At 36.7% G+C, this 24,874-nt stretch overlaps 1 protein-coding gene across 3 annotated transcripts in view; it reads right to left on the minus strand.

The window, feature by feature from the left end:
* Positions 1-1,867: 1,867 nt before the first annotated feature.
* Positions 1,868-24,874, minus strand: part of VPS37A (VPS37A subunit of ESCRT-I) — a 38,676-nt gene continuing 15,669 nt past the window's right edge. For all 3 annotated transcript variants that reach the window (XM_059049436.2, XM_067022636.1, XM_067022637.1), the window contains 8 exons: positions 14,024-14,249; positions 12,518-12,588; positions 9,842-9,969; positions 9,703-9,761; positions 9,556-9,624; positions 5,832-5,975; positions 4,258-4,338; positions 1,868-2,463 (listed from right to left, as the gene is read on the minus strand). In XM_059049436.2, coding sequence (XP_058905419.1) covers positions 4,258-4,338; positions 5,832-5,975; positions 9,556-9,624; positions 9,703-9,761; positions 9,842-9,969; positions 12,518-12,588; positions 14,024-14,249 — 778 coding nt within the window. In that variant the 3' untranslated portion in view covers positions 1,868-2,463. The remainder of the gene's footprint in view (positions 2,464-4,257; positions 4,339-5,831; positions 5,976-9,555; positions 9,625-9,702; positions 9,762-9,841; positions 9,970-12,517; positions 12,589-14,023; positions 14,250-24,874) is intronic.

The raw sequence follows: 24,874 nt of genomic DNA on the forward strand, positions 1-24,874 counted from the left end.
AGTAATATTTAGAGCTCAAGTGATTTATTATTTAGTGATTTTCTGGAAATTTTAATAATATGAAGTAGGTAAGCATGTTGATCATGACTCAGCAATCAACAAAGGAACTTTTTTAGAATAAAGGAAGGTGAAGAGAAGGGAAAACCTGGCGTAGGTTTTTATTCTTTAAGAGCACATGATTAGTTTACTTTCTTTCCCTAAAAATGAATCTGAGCTCTCCTTCAATTTAAGCACATATGAATTATGATCAGACTTACCTGTCAATCTCTATTTCAATATAAATTTCCTAGTCTAGAATTATTCCTAGAAAATCTTCCAACTTTGAAACATTATGTTTAGCATGTATCGCATTTATTTAGAAAACTTTCTTCTATTTTTGAGATGTTCGCCTTTAAATTTCTACCCATGACAAACCCCTACTCGAAATAATCTAATAACTCCTAAGCTTTTCTCTACTATTGTGACTTCCATCTAGTCTTCTATTATGTGTTAAAGTAAAATCAGAATCTCTGCTTTGGCAGGCTTTTTTTTCTTCCTCTGGCACTGTTTCTCCAATATGGCCAATTTTAAGAAGAAAATAATATAGCCATAAGGTTAAAGAAAATCACTAAAATTTTTATTGTGTTAACAGAACCAAAATTCATACATATTCAAATGCAGACTATTGTCCATCCTGGATGACGTATATGACCTATCATCTGAACTGATTTGTCGGTTAAATGTAGGTAATGATGATCAGACTCCTCTTATTAATGACTGGGTTGTAAGGAGGTTATCTAAAAAATTAATTTTAAAAGAAGAAACCAAGGTATGTTAACTGGTACAGAATGAAACCGGGATAGTTCAAGTTTAAAGAATAAAAAACATTGAGATGAATTACTTACGTGATTATGTAGAAGAGATCTACTATATAAGAAAATGACATTTTTTTTTCAGCGGAGGAAAAGGTAGATAAGTACCTCAACACCCGGACCATGTCTGAGTCATCGCTGTATAGTATTTCCACAGTGCCTCATTCTTAGTAGGGGCTTAATAAAATTAGTCGATCAAATGAATTAATGGCTGTGGTCCGCTGGCCTCTTGTTCTGGGCTCGGCCTGGTTTCTCAGAAAGCTTCCTGGTTGTTTGCAGAAGATTGGGACTACCGTTGTCCTCCATTGTGGTGACTGATACTGTGATGAAGTTTAAATAAAAACGGTCATTAGGTTGTTTTGTGATTTGGATACTACTTTACCAAGCCTCAGATATCTAGTTCAAGATTTCCTACTTAATTAGCTTTCACAGTTACCCATAAAATATATTCATTCTGTAACACAGTATAAAAGCAAACTGATTAACACAGTACAAGTTAAAGTGAAAATCCAATTAAATTAATTAAAAACTAGACTGCCTAAAAATTAATTTTATTATTAAAGCTTTTCTGTTATGAAAAGCTAACACAGTAAAGGTCAGAAAAATTCACTGACTTATTTGTGTTTAAATTTACTATTTATTAACAAAAATATTGTTTTAAACTTCAATATGAGGAACTTAGAGAGCATATCCTTATCTAACCACAAAACCCAGCAGATACTTATATTTACAAGGTTAGCATGAGGCAATTTCCTGGTGGTCCAGTGGTTAGGACTCTGTGCTTTCACTGCTGAGGATGTGGGTTCAATCCCTGATTGGGGAACTAAGATCCTGCAAGCTGCACGGTGTGGCCAAAAAAAAAAAAAAAAAAAAAAAAATAGTTAGTATGAAAGTTTATGTTGGACTATTTTAAATGAAATGCAGTTTTTTCTATTAGGTAAAACATTTATTTACCTGTATTGCCTCTTAAGTGCAACATTAATTTTAAAAATAAGACAATAATAGGTAAAAACCGCTGGTTTACTCTTTTGATTTATTGTATGAATTAAAAGTTACTTCCTTGAGACAGCACATTGGCAGGTTTGGTGTTTCCTGACACTGTGAATATTTAAAAACAAATTATTTTTGAAAGTTTTATCATACAGAAAGAAACAGGAAGAATAACAGTTTTTCTACAGTTGAAATGGTAATTTTTCAAAAAAGGTTGAGAAGAAAAAATCAAAACCATTCTTGATAAAGTGATGAGGCAGTTTCAAATTAAAATTACAAATTGAAATAAAGTAATTTTATAAAATATTGAAACTAGCTAAAATTACATGCATAGGTATTTAATCAATAGTAAGAGAGGAACAGCAGTGGAACTTAAATTGATAGGATTTATCAACAACAAATAAACATTTTTAGTGCAAATAGTGCAGAAAAATTTCTCAAAGCAAAGATCATAGCAATCATTCTAATCTGTACAAAATCAGTCTCAGTTCTGTATACAATCTATATAGTGTATCTATGAATTCAGCCACTGTAGTGAAATGCCAATTTCCAAATCATAAATATAAATGTGCTTAGTTTTGTGTCCCATTCCTCTCTTGGCAGTTCACGTTTTCAGGAAAATCTGAAAAGAAAAGAAAATCAAAACCTAAGATTTAATTTAAGATGATAAATGAAGATTTACCTATAAGAAGATAATCTATGAGGGGAAAAAAAAGGAAAGGATTCTAGCATGCGCATGTCAATAAGCAATTACTCAGTGCCCACTTACTTCTCAACCTTGAGAAATGCATACTTGATATTAAAAAATCAACCCTTACCCTCAGGGATTAACAGTCTGATTTGTAAAATAAAACAATTCAATGTTGCTACTAATGTTAAGGACAACTAGATTGAGAAAAGGGGCAGATGAGTTTGCACAGGGGTTGAGAAATGCCTGTCACTTCCCTCCCTGTAGCCTGATCCCTTGTAAGGGAACTTCCCACGCTCCCTTCTCAAAGTCTACTCCTTTAGCCCAGCAGAGCGGGCAGATGAACACATGACACCGATCTCTAGGTCAAACTGCTGAGGTCGGGATGGTCACTGTCTATGCAGGGCCAGTCTCTTTCCCTGAATTTGTGGTGAGACCCTTGTCAGTCTCCATTGGCTGTCTGGACTGTCACAATATGATCAAGCCTGTGGGCAGCACTGGTTGAACCACATGCAGGTGTAGCAAAGAAAGCTCTCTGAAGAGCAAGTGAGAAAGCACACGGGAGTGACAGACAGAAAAGAAGAGAGATGCAGAAATGAAAAACAAGCAGTCTTGGGAAGGATCTAAGAGGAGCTGCTTTGGTTACTGATGGCCTCATGTTGTGTTTTCACTCCCAGGTGACTGAGGTGTACTTTTCTGCATTTTGGCTCTGTTTCCCTGCGTTATCCAGAAACACAAGCTTTTATTGTTGAGGTGGGAGCTAGTCTCTGCCACCAGATCATTCCTAAAACAAGATAGATGGAGAGGAAAACAGAAGAGTGTCCTGAGATCAGGTGAGAGCATGAACAAAGATATGGTGGTAGAAAAAAGAACATGACATGAGAGAACATAAGGGGAAAATGGAAAATTAAAATGGATGATCTAAAATATAAGCCAGAGAGAGAAATTTGGCATTTCTCATCCCTAGGGGTTCATTGCAGGTCCTGGAGCAGGGAAATGTTATCACAGAGTGGTATTTTAGGAAGATCATTCTGTCTGTCAGTGCTAAGCAGGAAGGAGAAACTCTAAAGTCAGAGGACTGGTCAGAAAGTTATTGGAATAACCCTGATGTGAGATGGAAAAGAGACAGAGCGGCAATTCATTTTAAAGGAAGAAATGACAAAGGAGACTACTGAGAAGTATGTCAACAAATATGGTATACTCCCCACACCAGCTGAGAGAAAGGAACTAATTACATTAAACTCTACATAAGTAGCTATCAAATACTGAAAAAAAATTCATTTAAGCCAATATCATACTGAGAAAATATGCAAACAATTTCTACTGGTTATAAGCTTAGGTATAAAACACTATGCTTAATATAAAGTATTCTACATGTTATATAGCACAATAGCTATAACGACAGTATTATGCTTAAAGCTGGCTGAACAAACACTGGTAAGAACGCTTCATTAAAAATAGCCATGCAGGGGGCTTCCCTGGTGGCACAGTGGTTGAGAGTCCGCCCGCCAATGCAGGGGATACGGGTTCGTGCCCCGGTCCGGGAAGATCCCACATGCCGCGGAGTGGCTGGGCCCATGAGCCATGGCCGCTGAGCCTGCGCGTCCGGAGCCTGTGCTCCGCAACGGGAGAGGCCACAACAGTGAGAGGCCCGTGTACCGCAAAAAAAAAAAAAAAAAATAGCCATGCAACAGCCCGAAGACTCAAACCTTCTAGAATACAATTTACCTATAGTGGAGCATGAAATTGGCTGTGCATTGCTATCACTTGTTGAAGTTTCTCTTCCTTGGCTCTTCTACAGTGGCAAATCTAGAAGACAAATTGTTTAAAATACCAGTCACTTCTCCAATCATCTTCCTACTACTAGCTAAATTTGACAGAATTCTAAGAAAGAATCTTTTAACTTGTTGACATTTAAACTGTGGATGTCTAAGGTAGAGCAGAATTTAAGAATCAAAAAGAAAAAATTTTGTTTGGAAGATAATCTTTGTAAACTTCCAGAATATAAAACACACTCTGATCCTTTATACCATTTCTCTGATTATATAATTTCAAATATCTGTGTTTTAAAAATATGAAAATAAATCCTATTGTTGTTACCCAGGAAGCATAACAAATAAAAACTTCAGGGCTTCCCTGGTGGCACTGTGGTTAAGAATCTGCCTGCCATTGCAGGGGACACGCGTTTGAGCCCTGGTCCGGGAAGATCCCACATGCCGCGGAGCAACTAAGCCCGTGCGCCACAACTACTGAGCCTGCGCTCTAGAGCCCATGAGCCACAACTACTGAAGCCTGTGTGCCTAGAGCCCGTGCTCCGCAACAAAGAGTAGCCCCGCTCGCCACAACTAGAGAAAGCCTCCACACAGCAACGAAGACCCAATGCAGCCAAAAATAAATAAAATAAATTAAAACAAAAACAAAAAAAACTTCAAGATACAGTTAGTTATACAGTACCGAAGAAAAATGGACCCAAAATCAACGCTTCACTAATGCTATAACCATAGTCATTAATGTCCCTGTACTTCAAATTTTCTCATGGAAAACGGGGATAATAAAATCTGCCACACTTTCCTTAACAGTTCATATATATATATATGGCACATCTGTTTTATAACGTTTATTAACAAAAGGTTATTTTTAAACTGTGTTGTTTCAGAGAAATTAGGTAAATATTTAGGACTCTATCAAAGGACAAGGTACTGCTAAGCAGACTTAAAATTTTTTTCTTTAAATATAATGGAAATACTAGAACAGAAATTATCCCTAGAATGTTCTCAGTAATATTAAAAACAAAAAAATTTTAAAAATCTGTATAGGGAATTCCCTGGTGGTGCAGTTGTTAGGACTCAGCACTTTTACAGCGGTGGCCTGCGTTCAAACCCTGGTCAGTGAACTAAGATCCTGCAAGCCATGTGGCACAGCCAAACAAACAAAAAACAAACAAAAACACTATATAGGTTATTCTCTTTTTAAACAACTTGTGAAACAGGTTATTCAGGAGTATATTACAACTATTAAGACTAGACTTAAGCTAATTTACTAGCTTTACTACAGAACGATACAGATACTATCATTTCTGAAACAGAACCATTATGTGATTTACCTGCTTGTGTACTCACAACAAGCAGGTTTAAAGTGATAGCAGGATGTTGCTATCATTCTCAATAGAGGCTCTTCAGTTTCCTCTCATGGCACTCAAAACTCCAGCTCAGTAATGTGCTAAGGTTTTTTTTACTTATGAATATACATAAGTTATTTGATATTACGCTGTCACTTGTCCTCAACTGAAGGGTATTACATACTGTTCTCTTTTCCATGAAGCTACTGAGAAAATCATCTATATCAGTTTTTCCCTCCAAGAAATCTTCTGCAATATTATCAGAGTCTTCCTCAGCTTCATGTGCAGCTACTTTCAATCTTGCCTGTAGGGCACTCGCACTACAGCTCTGAAAAAGGAAATCAAGCATATTAGTCTCTAATGCTCAGAAAAACTCCTTAGAGGGAAGGAAAATGGAGTAGAGGTAGAGGTATGGAGAAGCAATTCATTATGTGCCATACATAGCCTCTTTTTGAGGAAATCTGGTCCCATCTAAGTCCTCACCTTTTGGATATGAGATGGCTACCTAACACAATAGAAACCAATGAATTGCCTGCAAACTATTAAGGGAGAGAAACTGGGCAGATCACTGTCCTCTCTTGGGAATTTAGGAATCAGATCATTGTGGTAGGCACCCTTTAAGATGATCCCCAATGATCCAATGGCAAAGGGGATGGAATTAAATTTAACCAAAGTGGTGAAGGACACTGAAAACTACAAAACATTGCTGAAAGAAATTAAAGACATAAGTAAGTAGAAAGACACCCTGTGTTCATGGATCAGAAGACTTAATACTGTTAAGACAATACTACCCAAAGTGATCTCCAGAGTCTATGCAATCCCTATCAAAATGTCAACAGCATTTTTTGCAGCAATAGAAAAATCCACCCTAAAATTCGTAAGAGAATCTCAAGAGACCCCCAAATAGTCAAAATGATCTTGGAAAAAGAAAAAAGTTGGAGGATTCATACTTCCTGATTTCAAAACTTACTATAAAGCTACAGTAATCAAAACAGTATGGTACTGGCAATCAGAAGAGACATAAAGATCAATGAAATAACAAACACTCATACATATGGCCAAATATTTTCAAAAGTGTGCCGAGACCATTCAATCGGAAAAGGACAGTCTTGGACAACTATTGCTAGGAAAACTGGATATCCATGTTCAGAATTAAGTTGCACCCTTACCTTACCTCATACACAAAATTTAACTCAAAATGGATCAAAGATCTAAATGTAGGAACTAAAACTATACTCATCCTAGTGGGTATGAGATGGTATCTCATTGTGATACATCACATACAGGGATATATAGAAATACACCATTTTAATCACCTTTACCTACACTGGTTATCTATCTTTACAAGTCTCCCTCACACAGATAATGTAATTTTGCTTATTAGTGTAAGGCTGAGCATCTTTTCAAATGTTTCCATTTACTTATTTATTGAGTACCTACCATGTGCCAAGCACTGGACCAAGGTATTGGGTATACAGGGGGAAAAAAACAGGACAGGTTCCTGCACTAATGGCACCAACAGTCTAGTGAAGTGGTTTCCCTACTTTAGAGTATAGAAGAGTCATCATCTTCAGAGGTTCTGAGTGAGCACATCTATAGAGACAATCCTGGGAATCAAGGATTTTTTTAAACATTTCAAGAAGTCAGAATAATTGCTATATCAGAATGTTTATTGGACCTTCATATTTCTCCTTTTGTGAGTTTCCTGTTCTTCCCTTTGCCTGTATGTAAGGTATCTTTATGGACCATTGGCATTAATATTTGTTATATCCGCTACAAATATTTGTCCCCTTTACTTCACTTTTGATTTTATGATCTTCAATGTATACAAAGTTTAAATTTATATATAGCTTAAATCATCAGTTTTTAATTTTATGCTTCTGCCTATTGTCATAATGTGTAGAAAGGATTTTCCCATCATAATTCTAAAAAAAAACACTCTAGCAGATAGTTGTCTCTCATAATTTTATGGTTTCCACCTAAATACTTTATCTAGAGTATCTTTCTGTGTATGCTACGATATAGGGATCTAACTTTTTTCTAAATGGACTGCCTTTATTAAATTCTCATTTTTTTCCTAACCAATTACTCATATATATGTCTGTTTCTGAACTGCAGAATCTGTTCCATAGAACTATTTTTTGCTTCCTACAAGGCTACTCTACTGTGTTAAATAAAGAGCTTTTAAAGTGTATTTTGATACTGGAAAAGGGTTTCTTTTTGCTCAAGCTCTTCTTGACTAGTTTAACCTGTTTAGTTTTTCATAAGAACTTTAGAATAAATCTGTTTAAATTTAAAAAATACTCTTGGGATTTTGATTGGAAGTATAGAAGATTTTTAAGTTATTTTGGGAAGAATGAAATCTTTATAATACTGTATCTTTCAGTCCATGAATATTCTGTTACTCTATTTCTTCAAGTCTTCTTTTGTTTCAGTAAAGTTTCCTAACTTACTTCACTGGGTTCAGTTCTAAATTTTTTACAGTTTTGTTTATATTGTAAATGAGTTTTTTTCTTCTACTTCATTTTGCACTGGTAGTTGCTAGATATCTAGAGGAAAACCTTCTCAATTTGCTAGGATTTTTACTTGTTTGGTTTTGGTTAACAACCGTTTCATCTTTTCTTTTACATTATACCTCTTTTCCTTTTCTTGTCTTCTACAGTGGCCAGAACCTCCCAAGCAATGTTGAATAGCAGTGATACTGGGGCATCACTGTCTCATTCCTAACATTAAAGGGATCCTGGAAATGTTGAGTCATTAGGTATGATGTTTGCTGTTGGTTTCCTTATTAAATTAAGGAATTAACTTTATCTTAGTTTACTAAAAGTTTGTCTAAGGAATGCTGATTATTGTGAAAAGCTTCTTCAGCATCTACTAAGTTTTAATAAGCATCTAAAGGTATTTTAGTTGACTGTCAGATTTTCCAGTTAATAGTGAGGGAGGACTGCTTACATGTGACTCCTGACTCTGATACTTTCTATTTACACGACCTCAGGGATGTTATTTAATAGCCATGTGCCTCAGTTTCCTCATCTTTAAAATGGAAAAACAGTAACAACATCTACCTCATAGGGTTTTGGGTAGAATAATGGGCAGTATATGTAAGTAGCTTAGTGCAATGCAAAAGATACAACAATTGTACAATGTCAGCAACTATTATTTTATTCTAAAGAATGATCATCTGAAATCTATTATAAATTTATATTCTCTTTTACCATCATTTCTTTTTTTGCTGTTGTCTTATTTCTATTTTATGTTTTACTAAATTGGCTTTACCTTCTAGAATTCCTGATTTTAAAGGAAACAATATTATGACTGGGTTATTGACATGAGATATAAAGATTATATCCTCTTGTCTTTCATTTATTTTAATTTTTTAAATGATTTTTGCCCTCTTTATTTTTAAAGATTTGTTTTTTCAGGAACATGGGTTGAATTTTATAAAGTTTTTGATTTTTCACATATTTCTAGCATAAAATCTATTATTTGTAGTGAATTATACTTTATACTTTTTCTATATTATATTATTCAGTTTGCTAACTTTTCATTTAAGATACTTGTATATAGGCTTGCAAGTAGTCTAAAATTAAAATTTTTGTTGCTAGCTTTTATTAGAAGAGTTAAACTGCCTTTATACTAACTCTCCCAGAAGAGTTCTTTATGGGGCTTTTTATATTTTTCTATTTTTGAACCAAATGCTCTTGCATGAGCACAAATGATTTACAATGGCTTATAACTGACAGCTGTTCATCTGCGTAACTTAGAGCTGTTCATCATGACTTATAAACAGATAAGATAAACTCAGACACCTAATAAATGCTTTCTGGTAATAATGAATTTAAGAATGTGGCACATGCATATTAAGACTAAAAATTCTATGGTAAAAGAAAAGAGCTAAACAACCTTACCTCACTAAGTTCATGTTGCCTTTGCATCTTCTTTTCAAAAGTTGATTTCATTTGTGTAAGTAATTCATACTAAAAGAGAAAATTAAAATGCTATTTAATTCTATTTTAAAATTGTATGGATTTCTTAAAAAATGATAACTAACTCACCTTATCTAAAACAGTTTGCCTTTTGGCTTCCAAGCTGGGCTCCAAAAGGAGATTTTTTCCTGTAAGATAAATTTTTAGTTTATTGCTAGGTAAAGATCACATTTTTCTTAGGAAATTTAATAAGTAAGGAAAGACATACTTGCTAGCTCCTCAATACTTTTCATTAAGTCATCCTTGTCAGTAATAATTTGTTTTAGTTGAGGCAAAGTCAGAAACTGTTCTAGTAATACCTCCTCTTGTTCATTCATATCTGTAAGTTGTGATACACTAGAAACACAACAGAAAAAAATATGTTAATGAACATCAGCCATCAAGTTTTTTTCCATGATATTCACCATTTTTCAGTTTCATTCAGCTGATACAGTTCTAAATAATTTTTGACATATATATTTTTATATAAACACAGAAGGCAAATTATAACCTTAAAAGCAAATAAAACATCAATCACAATATAACAAAAAGTACTCTAAATACAGTACAGTGTCAAGTCACTACAGGACTATGAAGACGAGGGTTTATGAACAGCCCTAATAACCTACCAATTTTAACCTCTGAGCCTATTTACCTAATAGGTATGTGGCTGTCACAATAAATGATACATGTATGTGTCTGTGTACATATAGTCATAAAAATGTTTAAAAAAAGCAATCGTGGAAGGCTAATCCCAGAACAAAAAATCATATCCAGAGAGTGAAAGAGGGAACTGGATGGGTGGGATAGGGAGGGAGGGAAACCTTTCTGAACCTGTCTTTCAGTTTTGACTACATATAGATCCATATAAATGCATTATATAATTAAAAAACAAAATTAAAAAAGAAAATGCAGTCTCTAAAATTCAAAGTAAATGGAAATAAATGAACCTGGTTTTTTTTTCTAAGTTATATAATCATCCAGAAAAATTTTACTGAAAAGACTTTAAAAAATAGTGTTTGGCTGTACATCTCTGGTGTGCTATATCCTAAAGGCAAAAGAAGTGTAAAAAACAAATAAACAAAAACTTATCTTGCTTTCAATAATCACTACTGATATTGTTATTTTATTGGTATTGTTATTTTGAAAAAGAACAAGTGTCTTTCAGAGAAATGGCTGGTTTCAGGTCAGGGAAAAAAAAATGTTCATGTTGAGCCCATGACATCTTTGTTTTGCCAGAGTTTCCTATTGACTAAAGATAGAACTGTTTAAGCAGCAAAAGGAATAATGTTTGAATGGACTGAAACACAAATTTCTTTTTTAATTTATGAGTTTATAATAACTCAAAAACAACTATAAAAAACCAAAAAGAATCTCACCTATCAGAACTTTTGCAGCTAGCTTATGCATCAACTCATTATTCTGAAAATTAATAAATTAAGAGGAAAAAAAATCAAGCATATATCTTGTCTTTCTGTATGAAGTATATTTCAATATAACTAAACTTTCCTTTTCTATGAAGGAAAGTCTTCATAGACTTCTGGCTAATTCTGGCAGTAGGAAATCACATTTGCAATCCTTAATGAAATCATGCACAGTCAGTGATTTCAAGCGTTTCAACCTGTTTCAATCCTAATGTCACTAAAAATAAGGCAACCAGACATCATTGCTGCTGTATGTGATGTAATAGGAAATATGCACTGTGATATAAATATTCTTGCCCAAAGAATTAAACCTAAATTTTCCCCAGCTTTCTTAAGACATTGTGTAAATTTAAGGTGTACAATGTAATGATTTGATAAAAAAAACCTGAACCTACATCTAATCAAAACTCTATATCTAGCCACCAGTAGAAGGAAATATGAGAAATAGAAGAACACCCTCAATGGAACCACAAGGATGCAATCAGGCAACAACAGGGTATGGGAAATTCTACAGGACAAATAACCAGTCTCTTACATAAATATTTAATATGTGTATAATTTACTCTATATGTATATGTATATATATTTGTATGTATATGTATGCATGCATATGTGTATATATATGTTTGTGTGTATATGTACATAAATATTAATAAATGTGGGAGAAATGGTTAATGATTAAAAGAACTATAAAAGATAACAGTATTCAAATGCAATAGGTAGATCTTATTTTGAACCCTGATTCAAATAAACTACCAACTAAAAGATTTAATTATTAAGACCCTGGGGAAATAAGATACTATCAAAGAACTGTGAAGAATTAGCATTCATATTGTGAGGTATGATGATGATGTGGATTGGGATTATGGCAAAGAAAAAGTCTTTCCCTGGTGGAGAAATTTAGTGAAGAACTTATAGGTAAAAATAGTATTGGGGATTTGGTTTAAAATAATCCTGACCTATACCCATACTTCCTGAAAAAAGCTGGAAGAAGACGGCAAAGAGGTTCACCTTTTTGTATTTTTGATGTTTTTATAATAATGTTTTTAAAGGGAAGGAAGAAAGGAAAGGAGGAGGAGAATGCTCTATAACACGGCAACAACAACAGCACCTACTTCACGGGTTGCTGCAAGCATTACTCTGTGTGTGACTGCTTTAACGTGTACGTGCTGCATGCAAACTTCATTATTAGCAGAGAATAACACATCACCACTTCCTACAAGTGACTGTAAAACACTGGATCAAATAAAGCTAAACCTTTCTTAACTGTAGGATTTCTCACAGACCAGTAACTCAATAAATATAACCTACAAGACATACGACTGATTCATAGAACTTTCCCATAAGACAACCACAATATAGGAAGAGTGATGATTTAAAAGTTTTTTTTAACTCAATATGGATATGAAAACGATGATGTGGTTTCTATTTACAAATTATATAGACAACAAACAACAATGTTACTCTCCTAGGTTTTTTACCTTAGTTCTGAGAGTTCTGGAAATACATCAGGGATATCAGGCATCTTGTAACCAAAACCATTTTGGCTTATCTAAAGAGAGTGTGAAATGGTGTTAAACTTCAGCCATCTTTTTGACTCCTCCTATTCGGTTATAAAAGTAATTTTTAATGTACTGTGTCCCATAACTGTTTTCATTATCACACTTAATCTTTGCACTTCACATTGTCCTTACCCTCCCCTTCTTACTTCACTGTTTTTTTTCAGTGTATCTTTATACATATAGGGTTACTTTTCTTTTTTGATGGGGATCACGTGAGTACCTGTGTTTAGCTCTTGGACAGGTATACGGTTGTAAATTAAGTCTCCTAAGTGTATCTGTGACAAATGTGGAGAATTATCTGTGGATTTCATTGATGTATATGAATGTTTGTCTCAAGTGAAAGGCATTAAGTATAGAAAAATTAATAAATTGGCAAAAATCTGAAGTTACCTAAGTTCCATGAGAGAGTAGGGTAGATAAGGAATAGAGTATACATTGTTTGAATATAGATGACATTTTAAAATCAAGGACTCTCTTGTAATTTTATTTATATTACTAATTATAATTTGTTCATAATACATTATGAATACAATGATGAAAGGTTTTGGAAAAACGAAGTCCACTTGGGTCTATATTCTAAATTATCACAAACACTAAAATTAGTAAAGTTGATTATGATAATTTTTTAATATTTGAGTATTACTATGGGTGATATTCAGTAAGGGTTAAAAATGAAGGTTTTAAAATCCCTTTAATATGTTTAATGCACAGTCTCTCCCTCAGTAACATTCCACATGGCAGCAGATACCAGCTTAACTTAAGAACACACAAGTTTTGACACCAATGAGACACTGGATTAAAAGTCCTCAGAATGCTAGAGCGGACCCTCCATAATCTGATACATGCTTCTCCAATATGATTCTTCTCGTATCTCTGCCTGTGTCCTCTATGACAACCAGAGTGCTCTGTGACAGGCAGCTTCACCAATATGCCACCTGGTTTATGCTCCCGAATCTTTGTCAATGCTGTTGCCTCTTCAAAGAATTGCCTTATGTGACCCCTTATCATCCTGGCAAATTCATTATCATCTATCAAAATTTGGCCTCAAGTGTGAATTCATTCATTCATCTGCCTCATTTTGAATAAGCACCTACTATAATGTATTAGGCATGCTTTGAGGCACCAAGGATAAAGTGGTTTAAGAAAAAGAATTGCATCTTTTATAAAGGTATCTTTCTAGCTCTACGATGGTCCCTGGGAGCACTGACTATTCCCTTAACTGAATCTTTGCCGTAGCTCTAGACTATCTCTTCTACTTACAATTATTTAATTATTTGCTGGTTACCTCTTTGACATTGTTACTTAAGTTGAAAATGTGATTGAATCTTTTCATCTTTTGTGCCATGGCGGCTGGCACACTGGAGGGATATAACGTTTGTTGACTGAATATTTCAAGGGTACAAACTACAGATATCTGATACCAACCGGTGCTGAAGTGTCTGTTGTGGGAACAGGCAATGGCAGATTTGAAAGGACACCAAATGAAGGAGCAGCAGGTCTGGCTGCTGTATGACTTGTCGCTGAAGAAGAAACAGTGTCAGCAACAGATAAAGAACTGACAGTCCTGGTAGCTTCTTGTGGGGGATATGGAGGAAGAAATGGAAAACCCGGAGTAGCACAAGGAGGTGTCCCACCCGCTTTACTGTACAGGCTAAAGGGAAAGAGAGGAAAAACATGAGGTTAGATTTTAGGGGTAAGTTTGTAAAAGTATTCCTAAATTGCTCTAAATAACAGTGGTTATACAGTACAGATGGCAGGTGCCATTAGTTATTATAATTATAGAAGTGAATCAGATATCATATAAACTGATAAAATATTAACACCCCTCAAGAGAAAATTTTCGTTTCTTTCCATGAAAAAGAAAAATGTTTTAGAAAATACACAATTCAACGGGTCACACTGGAAGTGAACAGAATGCTCAAAACTCAAATATGGCCTTTCTGTCGGCATCAGTGAGCTTCTTCATAGAAGAAATAGAGAACATTTAAGTCCAGGAAATTTATTCAAGTGTAGCTTGAATAAATTCATAGCTTTCATTATACTTGGCAAAATCTGACTGCAAGTCAAGACTGCTTTACTGGAAAATTTCAAAGAAAAATTAAATGTATATAGATGAGCTGCTAAAAATGTTAAAACATAAAGATTCGTAAAAAAACTATGTATATATTAGAAAAAGCGGCACAGCAGTATGTACTCAAGATATAATCAGAAAATAATTTATTTTTGCAAGGTAATAAATATTGGGTTCTGGATGAAGATGGTGACATAGGAAGATCCTGAATTCACCTTCTCCTACAGAAATACTGAATCAACAGCTACAAGGAACAATTTCCTCTGAAAAAACTCCTAAAGGCTAGCTGAGCAGCTCCTACACATTGGGCAATCAAGAAGAAAATGACATCTAAGCTGGTAGGAGAGGCTGAGACACAATCTCACCATAAACCCCACCCTCAGCAGGACAACCTACAAGCTGCAGAAAACTCAAAACCCAGAGCTTTTCCCTGGGGAGTTAAGGGTTGAGTTTGAACCTGAGAGACAAGCCCCCAAAACATCTAGCCCTGAAGACCAAAAGAGCTCTTGTCCCCGAGACTCACAAGGCTACAGCGAACTAAGAAACAATTCTTACAGGGCTCATACTCTTGGACTCCCCTGCCTCAGGGCCAAATGCAGAAGAGGACCCGACTTAATGTGAAAGAGGCTCATCTGCCAATCTTAAAGCATCAGCTCAGAGGTAGCGGCAGGCATCTAACACACATCTAGGGGTCCGCTGGGATCCTTCCTGGGGATGGTGGCTGGTGGGTGACATCTTGTTTACCATCTGCTGTGCTCCAGAGACCCAGCAGCACCCAGAGGGAGCTCCTACACGCATCTGGTGCTCTGCTTTCTGCGGCTGCTGCCCAGGGAATATCCCTTGATTGCCTGACTCTGGATGCCAGGCAGGCTGATGTTCCTGCGCCCCACGGGATTGTAACAATCAGAGAGAAGGTTCTTGGTCGCCTATGATCCCCAGGACACTGCACAGACAGCAGAAAGCAGCACCCCCAGTCTTTCTGTGAAAGAGGCCTATGCCCTTGTCCAGGGGCTCTGCCATCTAGGCACCCATGGAGATGTTCTGAGGGCACGGAGGCCAGTGGACACCAGCTGCGCACTCTGCCTCACCCCAGCTCACCAGTATCTTACAGAAAGGAGCTTATACCCTTGTTTTTGCAGTGGCAACCAGAGGACAGCACAGCACTGTCTGAATCTGACACGCCTCACACTCACAGAAATGGAGAAAAAGTTCTTAATCTGCTGCACCCCCAGGGGAACAGCATGACAACAGGAGCTCAGTCCTTCTGGTGAAAGAGGCCTATTAGCTTATTACCATAGCCCTAGCCTGAGGGGCAGGCTTCTCACTAAACACAACTCTAAGGACTGAATGTAACCCTTCCATAGACTCCAGAAGGCGGGCTCTACTATCTTTGTGCTCTCCACGCCAGCATGTCTTGCAGGGGAGATCTTACGTGTGTTTGGTGTCCCGGTTTTGTATTTGGTGCTCTGGTTTTTGTCGCTGCCAACCAGGGAATGCCCCTTACTTACCTGGCTCTGGTGGCCAGGGGGGCTGACATTCCTGGGTCCCATGAGACTGTAACAGTTGTAGACAGTTCTTGGCAGGCTGCCACACCAGGGCGCTACAGATAGCAGACTTAAACACACGCACAGTCTTAATGTGAAACAGGCCTATTTGCTTATCCTGAAGCTTCAGTCTGAGGGGTGGGCTTCAGGCTTGGAAGCCATGTATGTGAAGGCCTACGGAGGCGCCTTCAGGGAACAGAGGCCAATGGACACCATGTTTTCATTCTCATCACCTGGCTCAGGTGGCTAGCAGGACTTAATACGCTTGTGGTCCCACAGAACTGTATATATCTGCATGCCTTAAAAGCTGCTGCCTGAGGGTCTTGCTTCCAATCAGCCTAAATCTAGGTATGGATATCCTCCCCTGTGGGGCAATGACAGGTCTTAGCACACCCTTAATTCCTGGGAGCTATTAAAAAAATAATAGGTTGCTTGGACAACCACAAAGGCTTGAGAGACAGTCAAGAGCCAGGGCAGGGTTGAATGATAAGGCTCATCTCCTAGTCCTGTCCTCAAAACTGGGAGAGGTAACTGTTTTATCTTACACAGAGTCAAGCAAAAAGAAGAAACAAAGAAATATGTTCAAATAAAAGTACAGGATAAAACCTCAGAAAAAAAAAAAATCTTTAATGAAATGGAGATACGTAATTTACCTGATAAAGAGTTCAGAGTAAAGGTCATAAAGATGCTCCCTGAACACAGAAAGAACCTCAACAAAGAGAAAGAAAATACAAGAAAGAATCAAAGCTGGAGAAGACAACAACTGAACTGAAAAATATACTAGAGGGATTCGACAGCAGACTGGATGAAGCAGAGTGAAAAATGGAATATTTCCTGCCATATCGGTAAACAAAGGATGTCACAGTCATCAGCCAGAAGAAATGATCAGTGAACTCAAGACAGGGCAGTGGAACTCACATAATCAGAGCAGAGAAGAAAAAGGAAAAAAAGTGAGGATAGCTTAAGGGACTTATGGTTTGTATTATAGGCGTACCAGCAGGAAAAGAGACAGAGAAAGGGGCAGAAAACTTATCTGAAGAAGTAATGGCTGAAAACTTCTCTAACCTAGGGAAGGAAAGGGGCATCCAGATCCAGGAAGCCAGGAGGTCCCAAACAAGATGAACCAAGACACATTTTGATTAAAATGTCAAAAGTCGGGCTTCCCTGGTGGCTCAGTGGTTGAGGGTCCGCCTGCCGGTGCAGGGGACACGGGTTCGTGCCCCGGTCCGGGAGGATCCCGCATGCCGCGGAGCGGCTGGGCCCGTGGGCCATGGCCGCTGGGCCTGCGCGTCCGGAGCCTGTGCTCCACAATGGGAGAGGCCACAACAGTGAGAGGCCCGCCTAGCACAAAAAAAAAAAAAAAAAAAAAAAAAAAAAGTCAAAAGTTAAAGACAAGGCAAGGATCTTAAAAGCAGCAAGAGAAAAACAACTTGTTAGGTACAAGGGAACCCCCATAAAACTACCAGCAGATTTTTCAGCTGAAACTTTGCAGGCCAGAAGGCAGAGGAATGACATATTTAGAGTACCAAAAGAAAAACACTTTCAAGAATACTCTACATAGCAAAGTTCTCATTCAGAATTGAAGCAGAGGTAGAGTTTTCCAGAAAACCAAAGCTAAAGGAGTTATCACCACTAAACGAACCTTACAAGAAATGTTAAAGGGACTTCTTTATACTGATATTACATGCAAATAGAAACCAAAAGAAAGCTGGGGTAGCTGTACTTATATCAGACAGAACAGACTTTAAAACAAAGACTGTAATAAGAGACAAAGAAGGGCGTTACATAATGGTAAAGGGGTCAATCCAACAAGAGGATATAACAATTATAAATATTTATGCACCCAAGACAGGAGCACCTAAATATATAAAGCAAATATAAACAGACCTAAAAGGATAAATAGAGAGCAATAAAATAAGAATAGGGGACTTGGGACTTCCCTGGCGGTGCAGTGGTTAAGAGTCTGCCTGCCAGTGCAGGGGACACGAGTTCGATCCCTGATCCGGGAAGATCTCACATGCCCGCGGAGCAACTAAGCCTGTGCGCCACAACTACTGAGCCTGCGCTCTAGAGCCCACATGCCACTACTGAAGCCTGTGTGCTTAGAGCCCACGCTCCGCCAAGAGAAGCCACCACAATGAGAAGCCCACACACTGCAACAAAGACCCAACGTGGCCAGAAATAAATACATACATACATTTATTTTTTAAAAAATAGGGGACTTTAATACCTCACCTACAAAACTAAACAAATGGGACTACATCAAACTAAAAAGCTTCTGCACAGCAAAGGAAACCATCAACAAAATGAAAAGGCAACCTACGGAATGGGAGAAAATATTTGCAAACCATATATCTGAAAAGGGATTAATATCCAAAATATATAAAGAACTCATACAACTCAACAGCAAAAAAACAAATAATCTGATTTAAAAATGAGAATCTGAATAGACATTTTTCCAAAGAAGACATACAGATGGCCAACAGGTACAAGAAAAGATGCTAATTCTTTGGTAATTAGATTACTAACTATCAAACTTGTTGGAATGACTATTATCAAAAACGTTAAGAAGTAACAAGCATTGGTGAGGCTATGGAGAAAAGTGAATGCTTGTACACTGCTGGTGGAAATGTAAACTGGTATAGCCACTATGGAAAACAGGATGGAGACTCCTCAAAATAGAACTACCATATGATCCGGCAATTCCGCTTCTGGATATTTACGCAAAGAAAATGAAGACACTAACTCGAAAACATGTCTGCTCCCTTATGTTCACTGCAGCATTATTTACAATAGACAAGCGACGGAAACAACCTAGTGTCCATCAGTAGATGATTGGATAAAGAAAAGGTGGTGTATATATACACCGAAATATTATTCAGCCATAAAAACAAAGAAAATCTTGCCATTCAAAACAATATGGATGGACCCTGAGGGTATTACGCTATGTGAAATATGTCAGACAGAGAAAGGCAAATACCATATGCTCTCACTTATGTGTAGTATAAAAAAATGAAAAACAAAACCAAAAAACACTGAGCTCATAAATACAGAAAAGAGACTGGTGTTTGCCAGAGGCAGGTAATGGGCAGCAGTAGGCAAAATGTGTGAACACAGTCAAAAGGTACAGACTTTCAGTTATAAAATCAGTAAGTCATGGGGAGGTAATATACAGCATCATTATGGTTAATAATACTATACTACATATTTGAAAGCTGCTAAGAGTAAATCTTAAACATTCTCATCACAAGAAAAAGTTTTGTAACTATGTATGGCGATGGGTGTTAACTAGACTTATTGTGGTGAATCATTTTGTAAAATAAATTACTGTTGAATCATTCTGTTGTACACGTTACATGTCAATTATACCTAAAAAGGATAATATTTTACATTTAATTTTTTTTTTCTTCTAGAGCAGTTCAAAGAGAACCACACTCTAAAATAATTAGTGTAATTTAGGCCTAAATGTAGATGAGAATTATCTAAATACCAATATTTAAAATAATATAGTTAAGTTTAAATGGGTCAGTCACTCTTGTATAAAAGATAAAAACACTTAAAAAAAAAAAAGAATAGTAAATACTTTACTTTGTATTTGTGGTATAATAAGAAACATATTTTGTCTTTGACCAGGTTCTAGGCAAAGTGCTCCTAAAATCCTGGTAAGTTCCTAAATGACAGGACCCTTTTTTGTTATTTGTAACATCTGAGTTTATGCTAATGAGGTGACTTAGGCTGAGTTCCCTATATAGTCTGAGGATGGGGTTGGTCACCAAAAAGACCAAGGGACAGAAAGTTGGAACTTTCAGCCCCACCAATCGATCTCAGGGAAGGGGGGCTGCTGAATAAGCTCTATAAAAACCCTTGAACAATAAGATTTGACAAGCTTCTTGTTGATGAATGCATCCATATGGTAGGAGGGTGGTGCACCCCAGTTCATGGGGACAAAAGCTCCTGTGCTTGGGGCTCCTCTCCTAGACCTTGCCCTGCCCTATGTACCTCTTCATCTGGCTATTCATCTGTATCCTTTATAATATCCTTTATAATCAACTAGTAAACATAAGTAAATTTATTTTGGAGTTCCATGAGCCACTTAACAAATTACTCAAACCTGAGGTGGAGGTCATGGGAACCTGTGATCTATAGCACAGGTAACAATCTATACATTTTCAATTGGTATGTGAAATGGAGCAGCCTGTGAGACTGAGCCCTTAATCTGTGGGATCTGATGCCATCTCCCAGTGGATAGCATCAGAATTAAGTTAAATTTGTAGGAAACAGTCAGTGTCTGGTGAGAACTGGAGAATTACTTGGTAGTGTTGGAAAAATAAACGGGTATCAGAGTATTGAAATGTTCCAAAATATATCAAGCTTAAACAATTTTTTTAAACGGAGTGCTATTGTTTCGTGACATAATTTAATGTCATATTTAATGACATAAGTTACATAAATTGGAATTGTGTTGGAAGAAAACATTTTGAAATTATAATACTAAAGCTAATATGGAAAAATAAATAAGAATATAGAGAAAAGTACCTGAAAAAGGAGGGTAAAGAGAGATTAACCTTGCCATATAGCAACAAAACACGTTAGAAAACCTTAATAATTAAAAAAAAAAAACCACAAAACTTTTTTAAAGCTTAACACTGGCAATGGATAGATAGATCAATGGAACTGAATACAAAATCCAGAAAAATCCCAAAGATATATGGCAATTAAGATATAATAAAAAGAATCTCAAATTAGTTAAAAAAAAAAAAAAGATCGTCAATAAATAGCTTTGGGACATCTGGAAAAAATTAAATTGGAGCCAAGCGCTCATATCTATAATAACATAAAAACCAAATGTATCAAATTTAAAATGTTTTTTGGATTAAAAAAAAAATCTTAAAAGAACTGGAAGAAATCACTGGGAAATTAAAAACTTGGGGTGGTAAAGGACTTTCTGTGATCCCAAATTCAAAAGTCATAATGATAAATCCCATGACATAAAAAACAAAACACAACACAACAAAACAAAAAACCCTCTACATGACAAAGCCCATTATAAATAAAGACAAATAACAAATTGGGGGAAAACATCTGAAACATGTCATAGGAAAATGGATAATTTCTCTAATAGATAAAGAATTTCTCCAAATTAATAAAAGACTAACAACCCAACAGCAAAATGGAGACTAGGACAGAATACACAGGTTCAAGAAAAGGAAAAAAAAAAAATCTCTAAATCACAGGAAAACATTGCCAACTTCACTGTAAGATAAATACAAATAAAGTTATACTAACACATTTTCTGCGTATAAATTAGCAAAGATCCATTTTGATAATTTACTATGTCAGCAAAGGGAATAAGCATTGTGTATAGGAGTAGAAATTGGTACAACTTACTCTGTAGGGCAATCTTGCAGTATTAGTCAAAATTACAAACATGTATACCACTTTGAGAATGTATCTAACAAATAAACTTACACTTGGGTAAGATATTATGTTTAATGTTATTCACTGCATCACTGAGGGCAAAGAAGGATGGGCCTTTCAGGAAAGATTGGAAACAACAAAAATGTCCATTAATAGGAATTTTGTTAAGTTATGCTATATCCATAAAACAAGTACTTTGTGGTCATAAAGAAGAATGAGGAAGTGCTTTAGTAACCAACATGGAAAGCTCTCTGAATCATACCATTTAGTGAGGGGGAAAAAAAAGAAAGGCAAGGGAATAGTTTGCTATCATTTGTGTGAAAAAAGAGGGAATAAAATACCATATGTACATATTTCCTTATATATGCATAAAATATCTCAGGAATTCTATACATATGCACCCAAATGAAAAACGTTGGATACCAATAAGAAGAAAAAGTAAACCACAAGGGAAAAAGTGGAAGGAGACTTTTCGCCCCACACTCTTTTACAGTTTTAAAATTTTTGAGCCAAGTGAATATATGATTGAAGAAATTAAGTTTAAAAAAGTTCTCTAAAAAGCTTGTTTATTTCAAAGTATGGCTCACCTTTATCTTAAAGTTTTATTTTTATGTAAAGGTATATTATTAGCAGGTATGTAAATATAACGTAAGTTATTTAGAAAGAATATGTTCAATGTGAGGGAATATTTGTACTATCCTTGAAATAGTCTTAATAATTCTGAACCAATCTGGATTATCTCAGTAGCAGGTACCATCTATAAAATAATCTAAGAAATGTATCAAATGTGCTTTTTAACAATGTGTACTGTATCACAGTTGTTGGCTTGTATCTTCAAATAAGGTGACTGAGATATATTTAACTCTTTCCTGACAGAAGATAGGAAATACAGTTTTTAGATAAAGAATATCAGCGAGGCTTATGACTCTAGGACAAAGACACAGGAGGGCAAAGATGATGGCTGGGGCTGATATACCCAATGAATGGGATAATCTAGCCTAAGCAGATTTCCAGGCAGTGTTAAAGATGCCACCTGACTTCTGAACAAGAAAAAGTTCTTGGAAATTAAGTAGAAGTACTGGGTAATTAAGCCGAGAGATATTACAGGAAGAGGAAGTAAAGATTGTAAGAAGTTGTATCATCATGCAATTTCAGAGTATCTGAGATAAAAAGTTACAAAGGATCAGGGACTTCCCTGTGGCACAGTGGTTAAGAATCTGCCCGCCAATGCAGACAGGGAACACGGGTTCAAGCCCTGGTCCGGGAAGATCCCACATGCCGTGGACCAACTAAGCCCGTGCTCCACAACTACTGAGCCTGCACTCTAGAGCCTGTGAGCCACAACTACTGAGCCAATGCGCCACAACTACTGAAGCCTGTGAGCCTAGAGCCTGTGCTCCGCAACAAGAGATGTCACTGCAATGAGAAACCCGCGCACTGCAACGAACAGTAACCCCCGCTCACCGCAACTAGAGAAAGCCTGCGTGCAGCACTGAAGACCCAATGCAGCCCAAAATAAATAAATAAAATAAATTAATTAAAAAAAGAAAAAAAGGTTACAAAGGATCAGAAATGATGGCACTGGACATCTTGGCAACAGAAGCCTATATATAGACAATAGGGGAATGCCTTCAAAATTCTCAGTGGAAAACCACTTCAACATAGAATTTGAACTCTACTGTGGCATACTGTATTTTCCAAAAGTGGCCACAGCACTATTTCCGGTCCCATATACTCTTTTAGAACCTTGCCATAAACCTTCCACCATAAAGAGGAAGAGCCTGTTTTCTTCCCCTTGAATCTGATCAGGACTTCTTGATTGCCTCCACAAACTGAATGAAGCAGAACAAACGGAATGACTTCAGTAGCTGTGTCAGAGAAGGCGAGTATGACTTTCTCATAACTCGTTCAGGATGTTCACCCCAGGAGCCCAGCCGTTGTACGTGAGGAAGCCCAGGCTGCATCGAGGTAGTCTAGTTGACCTCCCCAGGTAAGGCCTCTGGTAAGAGCCCACTGATGATGAGTAGAGCAGACAAGAGCCCTCCCAGATGGACCCTTCCTGAATTGAAGATCAGTCAGCAAAATAAACGTGTTCATTGTTTGAAGCCACGCCAGCTGATGCAGAAGGTGGAGCACAAACAAGCTCTGTTAGTCCCTAACCAAACTGCGGATTCACAACGAAAATAAACATTGTCATTATTTTAACCACAAGTTTTAGGATAATTTGTTATTCATCCTTAGTAACTGGAACATGCCGTGACTTAGGAAACTATAGGGAGGTAGTAATGCAAGAAACTAGGAAATAGCCTGAGAAAGAAAAAAACTTAGGATGCAGGAAAAGGAGAATCCAACACAGGAGAGTGGGAAAGGGAAATCCCAGGATGACAGCTTTATAGCAGTTGTAGACTAACTAATTCAGAATGGAGGGGGAAAATGGAGCAATGTTTGCAAAGAGAAAATACCAGAACCTAGAGATTACCTGACAGGTTTGATGATGTGAAAAAACAATTTGAAAGCTATTTTTCAGAGCTGCTAAAAGATGTGGAAAATTAAAAGGATCAAAGAAGATAAAACTAATGGAAAAATCAAAGTAATTATTAACTCCAGAGAAAAGCAAAAAGTTATACCATCAGGGAAATATAATCACTATAAAGTACTAGGCTCAGCAGCAAGGAACATTTAGAGAGTCAATGTAATGAAAGTACCAAACATGAGTTTAAGTAAAAATCAAAAATTTCTCAGAGGATGAGGGAAAAGGAAGGTTTGTGAAAGATAAGTAAAATCCTCATCAATCCATAATAGGAAGTCAATAGATAGTATTTAAAATCAAAGAATCTGGGCTTCCCTGGTGGCGCAGTGGTGGAGAGTCCGCCTGCCGATGCAGGGGATACGGGTTCGTGCCCCGGTCCGGGAAGATCCCACGTGCCGCAGAGCAGCTGGGCCCGTGAGCCATGGCCGCTGAGCCTGTGTGTCCAGAGCCTGTGCTCCGCAACGGGAGAGGCTACAACAGTGAGAGGCCGGCGTACCGCAAAAAAATAAATAAATAAATGAAATGAAATGAAATGAAATGAAATGAAAGAATCAAGAGATAGCAGTATGTATACATTATTCAGAAAGATGAAGGTAAATATTAGAGAAGCAGCTTAAAAAAGAAAAACACAGTTACCTCTGAAAAGTATGAATGTATCTGTGTGCGAAGGTGGGGATGTGGAAAGCAGACGATTGCCTTTTAACATTATTTGA

This window comes from Kogia breviceps, chromosome 20 (assembly GCF_026419965.1).
Source record: "Kogia breviceps isolate mKogBre1 chromosome 20, mKogBre1 haplotype 1, whole genome shotgun sequence".
Classification (NCBI taxonomy): Eukaryota; Metazoa; Chordata; class Mammalia; order Artiodactyla; family Physeteridae; genus Kogia; species Kogia breviceps.